At 43.1% G+C, this 12,909-nt stretch overlaps 1 protein-coding gene across 1 annotated transcript in view; it reads left to right on the top strand.

The window, feature by feature from the left end:
- Positions 1-12,209, top strand: part of colgalt2b (collagen beta(1-O)galactosyltransferase 2b) — a 39,006-nt gene extending 26,797 nt beyond the window's left edge. Inside the window, exons 6-12 of the mRNA XM_080004077.1 lie at positions 1,503-1,622; positions 2,171-2,244; positions 2,562-2,668; positions 6,710-6,842; positions 7,357-7,484; positions 7,689-7,895; positions 11,398-12,209. Of these exons, the coding sequence (XP_079860203.1) occupies positions 1,503-1,622; positions 2,171-2,244; positions 2,562-2,668; positions 6,710-6,842; positions 7,357-7,484; positions 7,689-7,895; positions 11,398-11,671 (1,043 nt within the window). The 3' untranslated portion in view covers positions 11,672-12,209. The remainder of the gene's footprint in view (positions 1-1,502; positions 1,623-2,170; positions 2,245-2,561; positions 2,669-6,709; positions 6,843-7,356; positions 7,485-7,688; positions 7,896-11,397) is intronic.
- The last annotated feature ends 700 nt before the right edge of the window (positions 12,210-12,909 follow it).

Below are 12,909 nucleotides of genomic sequence, written 5' to 3'. Positions count from 1 at the left end.
ATGTGTGTATGTGTGTATGTGTGTGTGTGTGTGTGTGTGTGTGTTCCCTTCGACACATTGCCCACATCAAAAAATGCACGATATAGTGGGGAGAATTCTATGAACAACAAAATACTTTATGAAGAAGAACCATTGTTTTGCTTGTCTGTCTTTATAGTGTTCCCTATGTTTGGTGTGCCGAAGACAATTTTCCACTCTGGTGGAAGATATATTGTATTCTATCCTGTTGTCAGTGTGATGAGAACAAAGTGTATTCATGACGATGGGAGTATAACGGGAAGACAGTTGGATTAATGACAGTGTAGGAATTCACCAGATGAGAGTTAACCAAAATGCAGATGAGGTTTTTTAGAGCGTACCAGACCCAGCAGGGCTCCAGACTGCGACTATTGTCAGAGACAGTACTACAAAACTTTATGACTAGGAGCACCAGCACGACTTGCAAATATGCCGACTGTTTTTTGTTTTTCTTTAATCATCATCATGTGAAACACTAGGAGGGAGCGAGAATGGTTGGTGTGGCTGAGTGAGATAGAGAGCGATGGAGAGCTGAGGCTCTCGCAGTGTTCACAATATCAACATTGATATTGATTTGTTTTTTAATATATTTAAAATGGGTGAAATTTTATTTCATTGTAGAGCTGAAATCCTCTGTATTCCTCTGTGTGACATGTCGCCGTTTTCCTCTCTGTTGTGACTCTAGCCAAACAGCAGCAGATAGTTTTCACTATCGATAATGTCTGGTTCAGACAAACTGTCAGCTATTTGTTAACATGTGAAAAGTTATTATGGAGAAATGGGTTTAATTCATAAAAAAAATCTCTAAAATAACCCAGATCTAAAACATTTTTTTAAATTATTATTTTTTTCTGTTAAAGAAGTTGCACGATTTGAAGTTCACTGTGTGAATTTTCCTTTAATATAAAACAGCACATTGTTATTTCTGTATTTTGATTATTTATTACCAAAGCAGTTATCAGATGTACAATTAAGATGGAAGAAAACATGAATGTGTTGCGTTGCATGTCGATCTAACTGGTGCTCCTCAATTTTGTGCTGGTGCTCCTACTCGTGGGAAAAGTTAGTCTGGGGCAGAGCCATGGCCAGTAATCTTAATTTATTACATTAGAGTACCATGCATGTCCTGGTTATTTATTATAACTTTGACACAGTACAGGTGTGAGAGGTAAAGGAGAGCAGTGGGAGGAGAGGATCAGTTGTTTCCACAACAAAAATTGAACCCCTCAACAGTAAAATGTTGGACCATGCGTCATCCATCACACATAAGGCGTTGTGGAAGACAATAATGCTTTAAAGAAATTTTGGTAGAACATCTTATTATGTTAAAATTTTCTACAAAATGTCTGTGTGGAACTTTGTGCTGTTTATGTTGCTTTGGGGTCCAATGTGCTTAAATGCTTACCTATCAATTGCACGGACATGTTGTATTTTATTGTGTTTGTGTATTTTGCCTATATGTTTATACAAATATGTATGTCTAGATGTGCAGATGTACGTGTGTAACAGGGAACACTATGGTTTCCTGCCGGTTCCTCTCAAAGCTCAGCAGAGCGTCGACGATGAGAGGGAGAGCTTCATACACACCATCACCGAGGCAATGAGTAAGTCCACACACACACACACACACACACACACACACACACACACACACACACACACACACACACACACACACACACACACACACACACACACACACAGGCACTCTTTCATTCATTATTTTGTCTGTCTTTCTTTAAAGTGTAGGAAAGATCTGGATAGAAATTAATTGGAAAAAAAAATCCAGATTTTGCCAGCACATTAACCTCACAGAATAAAAATGAATTCAGGTCATTGGGTGACATTAGGTGTTGATACAATAACAAATATTTCCCAATCTCTTGTATGCCATGACCTTGAGTTTCTGGTACAATTTTGAAATGTTTATGTGTAATATTGGCACATTAAGCCCCCTAACTTATGTCACTTTCAGCCTAAATGAATTCATAAAAAATAAAACATTGAAAAAAAAAACCTATCCATGGTCGTACCTGTGGTGCCCTCCAACAACTGGGGTAAAAACATGAGAGGTGTTTTTTCCTTGTTAAAATACATTAAGCCTTTAGAATGTTGCCATAGCTTCAGGTAACCTTTAGTTTTCTGTCCACAGTCGATCATGACGTGCAGCCCTCTGAGTACCTGTACTCCCCGCCGTCGCCCCTGGAGAACATGGGCTTTGACGAGGTGAGAGAGGAGGCTGGAAGTTACCAGAAAAATCTGACGTTCCTATGTTTTTATCTCTCCATGTATTGACTGTGTTTTGGCCAAGCCCCCTTTCCTTTCCCCATCCCAGTTTCCTTCCTTTGCTGCTGTCACCCAGTCCAGACACCCTCCCTCCCTCTCCCCTGTGTTTTCTTTAACCCCAGAACGCATAAGAGGGCTCAAAACCGACCGAGATTTTGTTTTCTAGCTATTTTTTCAAACCAAAATATTAGAATCATTTAACAATTCCAGGAATTATTTATTCATTTATTATTTAATATTTGTCTTTGAATGACCAGATCTTCCTGATCAACCTAAAGCGTCGCCTGGACAGAAGGACCAGGATGTTGGACACGCTGGCCTCGATGGGTGTGCACACCACACTGACCGACGCCGTGGACGGCAAGTAGGTCTCACACATACACTCAAAACTCACACACACACTCAAAACACTCAACAAACAATGACAGAATAACTTTCACTTTCAATCAGAATAGTTGAAAATGCCACCGGTTTGATCTATGCACGTATTAGCTAAAAGAATGATGCCATTTATGGCTCCGGATACAGTTAGAGCGATATTCCATATTTCAATATATGGGTGACGTTCAGGGTATCTGCCCTGCACCCGTCTCGAATTTTCCTGACTTTTATGTACAAACATCCTGTCCAAACATAGGTTTGTTAGGGTTGGAGTCAGGCTTTAATTAACTTGCTTGGGTTTAAGCCGCTGGTGAGACGGTCCTAATCTGACTTAAACCTCTTGTTTTCACGGCACCAGCTTGTTACCGGTTGCAACACTGGCGCCTCGTTCGACTGTGCCGTGCATGTGTTTGCACTGATCAGATGACACGGGCCAAAAGGAGAGCTTAACAAGTCTTAATGATATTGAATCGAGCCAGACATTGGGGGCTCCATTTCATTCTTACTGACCACCAGAGGCAGTGTTTCACACTGAATTGATCCACCTCTCACATGCACAGTCGAGAATCTTATATCAACAAAGTCACGTGCTGCACCTGCAGATTATTTTCTTTGCATAACGCATGGAGAGGTGCTGATCGGGGAGAGAGTCACGGAGAAAGTGTCTCATTATGCATTCCGTTCCATAGCCACATGTTTCGTTCCGTGAGGAGACCTACAATTAAATAAAAACACACAGTTCTGGTGCAGCACTCGCGGGCACCCCAATGCTGGTGCGCGCATCGTCTGTGCCATCAGAGAGGGAGACGAGTGCACAAAATGCGCCCCGATTGCTGCCTTTCCGCACCCCACCTCGGGATGACGCCCTAGGTGGTTGTCTATCTGGCTTAAGGAAGAGCCTAGCTGGCCTGGACCACTTCCACTTCCACTCCAACACCATCTTTTTGCATGGCTGGAAGAAATGCAGGTCGAAAAAGAAAAGAAAACTTTCTATTGTTCCGTGAGGAGCTTACAGTCTAAACGTAGGAAAAAATGGCTTTGCACACTCGCGGAGTATGGGAATTCATCGGGGATCATTCGTCCCCCAGAGGCTGAACCCTACAGTTTGAGTGTAAGTATGGCTACGGAAACAAGCAACAACACAGGGAACCGGCTTTGATATCCCTAGTTTTTGTGAGGATAACCAGAGCGGACCCGCTCCGGTTATCCTCACACACTGTGTTGCATCGGGGGACCACAACACTGGAGTGGAGAATGGAGCCAAGGAGGCAAAGTTACGGGTAGGTAAACTGGCAGCCAGCACAGTGCTGGTTAGCCAGCTTGAGTGTGTTGTGTTTGTGTGTAGTTTGCCCACGTGAGCAGTGCCACTCAATGAGCCTACACCGGCATGGTGAATTTGTTTTGTCTGCTAACGTTATGGTTTACTTCTGCCTATATCCCCTTTTTCCTTTATGTTCGGTCTGATTGCATCGGGGGGGGGGTCCTCAGACCCACCATTGCATCAAATCCAGTCTCTGACCACAGCTCAGTGGCGCGTTCCGGGAGTGATCAGGAGGGTCTTAAGTCAGCCAAAGCCCGGTCCTATTTGCCCCCACCAGTGCATTCTTCAGGCATTCCCTTCAGATGACCACTTGTAGTATTCCCCCGTCTCCAGACTACATAGGGGAGCCACATTTGCTCGCATTGGCAACATGGGGAACTCCCTGTCTCACCTCATGCTTTCCTTGTCCCAGACCCTACAAACGACAGGCGTGGACGCCTCAATGATGCATCACTGCAGGCCTTTGTGTTCATGTGGAGGGAGCTTGGCAGACTCATGTCGACACTAACCCTGGCCTGCCAACAGGTTTGGCTTGCTCAATCCCCTCTCTCGGAGGGTTGTAGGAGAACACTCTGCACCCTTCCATTGGTCCCGGGCCAGCTGTTTGTTCAGGTAACACAGCAGGCTCTGGAACATACTGTTCAGGCAAGCCAGGCCAGACATCAGTTTACAGGCTTGAGAGGCAAACTAAGGCCTCCTTCTAGACAGCAGAGAACCCCCAGGGGACATGAGCCCAGTCACCCCCAGCCATCAGCTCACCCTGGTGGCTACAGAACCGCTCCCATCCGAGCGGCCTGACCAGACCGTCTGAAAACTATCGCAGTACCACCTGGATCAGACCTTTGGGTCAGGAAGACCATGTCCACCCTCCAGTTTTCGACGCTGGCCCCCCAGACTTTCACAGGCCAGGGATCCCAGACGCTCGCTAGCCCTCAGACATTAGATTTATGCCCTCCTGGGGAAGGACAGCCATTGAGCCCGTCAGTCAACCCGCACAGCTTGATGGATTTTATTCCGTTTATATCCTAATCTGGAAGAAGGATAGCGGCTTTCGCCCGATCCACGATCTGAGAAGGCTCACCCAATCCTTAAAGGCATTGCCTTTTCACATGCTGCATACACCCTGCGGATGCACTGCGGGCCATCTCCCCAGGCGACTGGTTTATGACCATCAACCTTAAATGATGCTCATTTCGAGCTCCCGATCGCTCCGCATCACAGGGAATTCCTGCGGTTCACCTTCAATGATCAGGGTTATCAGTTCAAAGTACTCCCCTTCAGGTTATCCTTAGCCCAGAGGGTCTTCACAAGATGTTCTGGAGCAGCCCTGCTGCCCATACAGAACTGCATAGTAAGTGTTTATCCCTACCTCGACGACTGGTTAATCTGCGCTTCGTCTTGGGGGTGCGTATGACCTTGTTGGTATCAGTCATCCAGTGTGAATCCCTGCCTCTTGTGGTCAGTAAGAATGAAATACGAGATTTACCCATGTAACTATGGTTCTATGAATTCTGGATGACCGCCAGAGGCAGGGATTCACACTGGATGACTGATACCAGAGATGTGATTTTATATGGCAGGCACATGGGCACTGGGGGTCACACAGGACTTTGTTGGAATAAAATTCTCGACTGCGCATGATAAAACTAGCTTGAAACACTGCCTCTGGCGGTTGTCCAGAATTCATAGATCCGTAGTTACATATCTAAGTCTCGTTATGAGATGATAATAATGGTGACAATTTAGATGGTGTGAAAAATCTGGAAATATGGAAAATTGGGGTGTAATTAGTGCATATTAATACTTGTCCCTTTGTCATTAGAACAGCCTGGTATTTCAGATCAGGCCAAAGCAATAACAAATGCCATTTATAATTTTTATTATATTTTAATACATTCATTTGAAAACTTATAAGTAGTAGTTTGCAGCAGTATTCTATTTTTTTATTCTATTTTATTTTTATATATTTTACAGTATGTTTAATTTCAAATAATAAAAAAAATAGATAAACTGTTGATGTTTACAAAATTCATAATAAAAGACAAGCTATTTTATGTTTTGCATTTTCCCTTACTGTACCGAAAATGAACCGAACCGTGACTTCAAAACTGAGGTACTTACCGAAACGTGATTTTTGTGTATTGTTACACCCATAATATAAACTTTTTTTTTTTTTTTTTTTGCCACCACATTAATTTGTGAGTGTAATATGAGTTTAATACGGCTTAATGACCTAAAATCAAAGTAAAAAACAACATTAGAATATGCATGTCATAGGGGGTTATGGGTTGATAATCTGTTGGAAATTGGAAGTGAATCAAATATCTTGGATCTTAGATCTTGGATATATTGGAAGATGGTCCTAAAATATAGTAACATACAGTATAATCATAATGCTGATATGCCCAAATGTATTTCAATTAATATCAATAAAAAAACAATTCCCATCTCTTATACCAATCCACTGTGGGTCATATCTAAGTCATATGGCCTCCATTTTCAGGTTTAATTTTGAAATGTTTTGTGCAATATTGGATTATTAAGTCATATTAAGAATACCAACCATGTGTTAGTTCTGCTGCTACAAAAATATAGTCAAATTCCACAATAGGAAAAATGGCACTTAATGTGGTTTAATGCTTAGCTGTGCATTGCGAGTAAATGTGTTCCCACTGACTCGACACATTAAACGTCCTCTCTCAGGGCTCTGAACACGTCCCAGCTGCAGGCGCTGGGCATCGAGATGCTTCCCGGGTACAAAGATCCGTACTCTGGGAGGGTTCTGACCCGGGGCGAGATCGGATGCTTCCTCAGCCACCACTCCACATGGATCCAGGTACAAAGGGGATTGTTGTTATTGTCCCATTTCTGTTGCTTTTTGTTTTATTGAAACTTAAGTAATTCACTGTGTTGTATCTAAACCATTATTCATCTGAAGCTATTCTATCAATTCTGATCTGATCACATGCATTGACCATCTGGATTCCCAATTGTCCAAAAATAAGTTATAGGTTAAACAATACCAGCGTTTGCCTTGAAGCACTTTTTCAACAATTCTTTTTTAAAACATGCTATGAAAAAATGTCAATTATTTTGAGAAATAAGTAACTACTAGTACTATTGTCTGGAGAACTTGGTACCTGAGAGGTAGAGATTATCTCAACCCTAAAACCCAAATTGAATTCACTTTGAGGAAAATAATCCAGTACCCTGAAGCTGAATTAGAACTTTGACCTTCCGCTGTGTAAGTGCGACCAATAGAGAATATTGAACAATAAGACAAACACTCAATCATAAAAATAAAATACAATATTATTACAAAACTAAAATAAGGTTACGTGTCGGTGCAGATGTTGGAGCGCGGCCTCCAGAAGATCCTGGTTCTGGAGGATGACGTGAGGTTCGAGCCCAGGTTCAAGCGGCGGCTGCAGGCCATCATGGAGGATGTGGAGAAAGCCCAGCTGGACTGGGACCTCATGTAGGAACACGCACGCACGCTGAGCTAAATAAAGAGGCTTTCTGAGAAACAAAGCGCTGAGATAAACAGAGCTCTTGATGAATATTTACTTTATATTGGGTCCTTGACACCAAGGTCAAGGGTCATTGAGTGTGATGGAGCTGCAGTGCTTAACCCCACCCACCATCACCTTCTTCCCCCACCTACCCCCCGGCTCCGTTGCAGCTATGTGGGCCGTAAGCGCATGCAGGTGCAGCAGCCCGAGCGCTCGGTGGACGGCGTGAATAATCTGGTGGAGGCTGACTACTCCTACTGGACACTGGGCTATGCCCTGTCGCAGCACGGGGCCAGGAAGCTGCTGGGGGCGCGGCCCCTGGCCAGGATGCTGCCTGTTGACGAGTTCCTGCCCGTCATGTTCAACAAACACCCCAAGTAAGCCTTACAACATGTTACAACATGTTTATTCCACCAGGTGCATTTACAGTACATATTCTAGGAATTTGTTTTGGTGAGGTTTGTTGTGTTATACTGCAGACCATTGGCATAAAAAAGCAATAACAGACTGAGAAAATAGAGAATACATTTTATAATAAAATAGAATAAAAAAGTGAAGTAAAAATTTTATTTAAAATGTAACGAAAATACAAATTGAATTGGCAAATACAGTATATACAAATAGGCAAAAAGTACAAAACCGAAATAGTTTTGGATATATAAAGGTTTGAGTTTGATTGCTATGTTGTGGTTCGCCTGCCATTTGTTGGTGAGAATCTGCTTCTTTCATCATTGGTTTCCATGGCGTTGTTAAAACTTGATGATCAATTGATATCTTCATCCCAGTTTAACATTTAGAGAAAAAAATGAATGGGAAAGAGATTTACAGATTTGTAACTCGAAGGACATGTCGTGATACTTCTTGGCTATCGTCAGGGACTATGGAAGGAGTTCTGTGTCACATTTCACAAATATATATTTAAAAATAAATAAAACTACAGATGGAAAAAGATAAATAGATACTACACTCCAGAAATGTGTATTGAGTTTAATAGTAGTTGTTAGTAATAGTTCATCCATCCACCAATAAAGGATGTATTCCTGGAGTTGTATGAACAATTTTAACCAATAAATTGAACATTATTTTTCTGTGATTAAATAAATTTTCATATCTTTTTATCACTGACAACTGTTTTATACATTACATATAACATTGGGGGGTTGGGGCGGATGTATGGAGTGGATTCTGGAATGGAATGGTCTCCTTCCATAAGACGCCGAATTTCACACAATACATCTTTAAATTGTAACGTATAAAAACATGCACACAACTGGAAGAAAATGCGTAGCTGTGTTCTGCTGACAGATGTATGTAGATGGTGTGTCCACAAATAGACAGATATTCCAGCCGAACGACAAAATACTTTTATTTATAGGTGCAAGACTCCAAATACAAATATAGAGCAAAAGATGCAGAGAAGTGGATTCAGCTTCCACAGCTTCCACATTGCCGGGAAATTCAGCCGCAGGTAAATGAAACTGAGCAGAGGCGGTGAGAGGCAAAAATAGTGAAGGACACACAGACGCATTAATAAAGACACACACGTGTGTGTGTGTGTGTGTGTGTGTGTGTGTGTGTGTGTGTGTGTGTGTGTGTGTGTGTGTGTGTGTGTGTGTGTGTGTGTGTGTGTGTGTGTGTGTGTGTGTGTGTGTGTGTGTGTGTGTGTGTGTGTGTGTGTGTGTGGTTGTGCGTGCGATGTTCCGTGCTTTACCTGCCCCATCTTTCTCACCCCTCCTTCCTCCCTCCATCTCTCTTTTTACCTTTTCTTCTGCGTACCTCTGTCTTTATCCCCCTCCGCTGCTCCATGGGACACACAGTGCTGGCTTTTCTTCTCTTCCTCTCACTTTTACTCCTCCCCGGGGGAGTTACTGTCTGACCCTGCTTTCTGCCGCTCCTGTACCTCCTCCTCTTTCTCCGTACCTTTCGTGCACTTGTTTTCCTGTCGTTCTTCACAATACAACACATATAATAAACACTGGTGACACACTCCACACAATGTTTTTTTCCTCAATGTGCCATCCCCAACATGCTTACACCCGAGCGTGCCTGGGCGTTCTTACCCTCTTCTCCTCACCCTTTCATTGCCCCCCCCCCCTCCCTCGCTCTCCCTCCTTCCTTCTCCCGTTCAGAGGAATGTGGGTTGGCTTGGTTCTTCCTGTCTACGGAGAAGGGGACAGGATTCCCATTGATAGAGCCCCAATGGGGGTGGGGGTGGAGATGGACAGGAGGTGTGTGTGTGTGTGTGTGTGTGTGTGTGTGTGTGTGTGTGTGTGTGTGTGTGTGTGTGTGTGTGTGTGTGTGTGTGTGTGTGTGTGTGTGTGTGTGTGTGTGTGTGTGTGTGTGTGTGTGTGTGTGTGTGTGTGTGTGACAATATAAATACATGGAAAGGCTTGTGTAGTGTATAGATTACTGTGTAAATATACTGTGTGTACGTACGTGTGTGTGTGTGTCTGTGGAGACTGTGTGAGATGTGAGTCTCAGGTGGGATGTAAAGATTTCTGTGTGAATAAAATGTGTGTATGTGTCTATACAAGAGAGTGTGTGTGTGTGTGTGTCTTTTCAAGGAGAAATGTGTAAGCATGTGTTTAATATAAAGAAATGAAAAAATATATAATATGTAGATAAATGTATAGTATAATGCTATAATATAGATAGTGTGCGTGTATTCACAGCAGCTGCATTTCACACCATGCATATATAGTACGTAGCTGTCAGACTCATATTTGATCTGTCGAGGTTGAGTAATCGTGTATTTCGTTTCATATAACCATATTTTAAAGACCGTGTGGAAACGTTCTTTTCCATAACTTTCTGGGCGCTCAAAGCGTGCAAATATATTTTGAAAGCACCAATAGTCATCCCCCAAAATATCGTCAAGTTGTGGTTATTAATAGAGGTACTCATAAATTAAGAATGATCTCATGATAATAGAGGGTCACTCCCCATGACCCCAACTGGGTTAGGGTCAGTTGCTGTGTGTGTGTGTGTGTGTGTGTGTGTGTGTGTGTGTGTGTGTGTGTGTGTCTGTGTGTCTGTGTGTCTGTGTGTCTGTGTGTGTGTGTGTGTGTGTGTGTGTGTGAGACAGCTCCTTTGGCCACTAATTAAGTTTTAGGGTTTAACTTTCCCTTGGAGCTGGAAGGGCTCTAACATGAGAGGTTGACCAGGAGGCGGAGTGGGTGGGGGTGTCACATCTTCATCGCTCTCATTCCCACATTCCTCGGTCACAGCTGAACTCGTGACAACGTCGATAATTTTCTTGTGCCGGTAGTAGACTAGCAGTTCAGTTATGTTTCCTAAAAGTGGGATTCTGAAAGATTATTTGTCATTATTTTGTTTAAAAAATCTCATGCCTACTTTTTTGCGCTGAAACAGTCAAACAGTCATTCAATGTATTTGCATAACGTTTTGCCTGTGCTCCTCTATATGCTGTTTCCATTGTTGGTTGCGGGGTTCCGCCACACGTGCAAGAAGTGAAAGGCAGCTGCAGGGAATTAGCTAAAGATGCGTAGTTGTGTTCAATAAACTGTGGATGTGCATGAAGATTCACAAAAAAAAGAGAACAAAAAATATCTCTAGCACCTCAAGTGACCAAGAAAAACAAAATGTGGAGAAAATAAAAAGAGACTTGATGTTGGGGAAAAAAATCAATTTGTTGTGTAATCCACCCAACACAGAAAATGTTATGGATTCCATTTGAACTCTAATTTGCTGTTTGTTGCAAGAATTTTGCGACGTAAAATCATCACATGACGTCAGACGCTTTTGTCCCTGCATGTCACAGTCACAGCTCAAACAATACGTGGGGAACCCCTGGATTACAGAGATGTCAAATTCCGCACAAATGATAAATTATCACACACGTACAACTCTCCCCCACAGTGCAGAGTACATGTCCCACTTCCAGCCGCGGGACCTGCGGGCCTTCTCGGTGGAGCCAATGCTCATCTACCCCACCCACTACACAGGCGAGCCGGGCTACATCAGCGACACAGAGACCTCCACCATCTGGGACGACGAGGCCGTGGCCACCGACTGGGACCGGCAGCACGCCCACAAGACCGCGCAGCAGGACAGCATCCGCCCGCTGGCACAGAACAGCGTGACGGGGGACACGCCGCCGCCCGCTGCCCGGGCCTCCAGGGACGAACTTTGAGCGAGAGGGAGAAAGAGGGTTGTGACTGTGCACACCGCTTTGACACGTGATCTCCAGTGAGCAGCTCAGAACACCTAGTGGGCGATAATCTCAGTTTTTATAATCCCTATGGGTTACACACACACACACACGCACGCACACACACACACACACACACACACACACACACACACACACACACACACACACACACACACACACACACACACACACACACACACACACACACACACACACACACACACACACACACACACACACACACACACACACACAAACACACACACACAAACACACCAACTTTCATTCAGCTTGTTGGTTTATATGCCAATTTTTGGTAAAATTTAATTGATGCCATCAGCTACACTTAAAGCAAATTTGCATTGAATCTTACTTAAATGTGTAGTCTGTCTTTTCTTTTTTTTTTTTTTTTTTTTAAACGTGGACACACTAATTAGCTTTACTCGATGGTTTGTAACTTGTGGCTACAAAGTGCTTTACAAACAGCGAAAAACATCATAAAATATTAAACATGAAACAGTGTGTGTAAACCATATTGTGTACTGATATTCTGACCACAAGTTGGGTTAACTCCAAAATATTTATAGTGAGCCTATGTATACACACACACACACACACACACACACACACACACACACAGCCACATACAGTATGTGTGAGACTGTGGACTGCTGGGCCTTGACGACCACAGCGGACACAGAGACATATATTGCCGTGAGCAATATGCAGAAGAAAGGAAGAAAACCCACAAATCAATGTTTGTATTGTTTTAAAAATGATTATTGTAATTTAAAAGAGAACAGATGTGTTTTTTTATTGACAGAACAGGGAATAAAGGAGAAGCTGTTGGAAACAAAAAGGTGGAATCACCCTTTCAATGGATATGTCGGGTTGGATCCGCTCGGACGTGTTGTGACATTTCTATGGGGAGCTTGACCATTTTAGAATGTTAAATCCCTACTTTCAGACTTTGTCATAACTTGTCGACAGAGGCATTGGTTTTAACACATTTTAAATATGTACCTACAAGTCTGTCATAGGGCCAGTTGGACATACAGATATGATTGTATTGGTCAAAACTACCGAGATACCTAGTTTTTATTTTTTTATTCACATACCACCTGTAAGGAGCGAGAAGCATTTCTGCCATCTAGTGGTCCTACCTGGAACTGCAGATGACATCTATCAGAAGCGATATGAAAACATGCTGGTCTCAA

This window comes from Zeus faber (assembly GCF_960531495.2).
Source record: "Zeus faber genome assembly, chromosome: 1".
Taxonomy (NCBI): Eukaryota; Metazoa; Chordata; class Actinopteri; order Zeiformes; family Zeidae; genus Zeus; species Zeus faber.
Note: the sequence above shows the minus strand (reverse complement) of the source record. Positions and strands in the feature narration are given on the sequence as shown.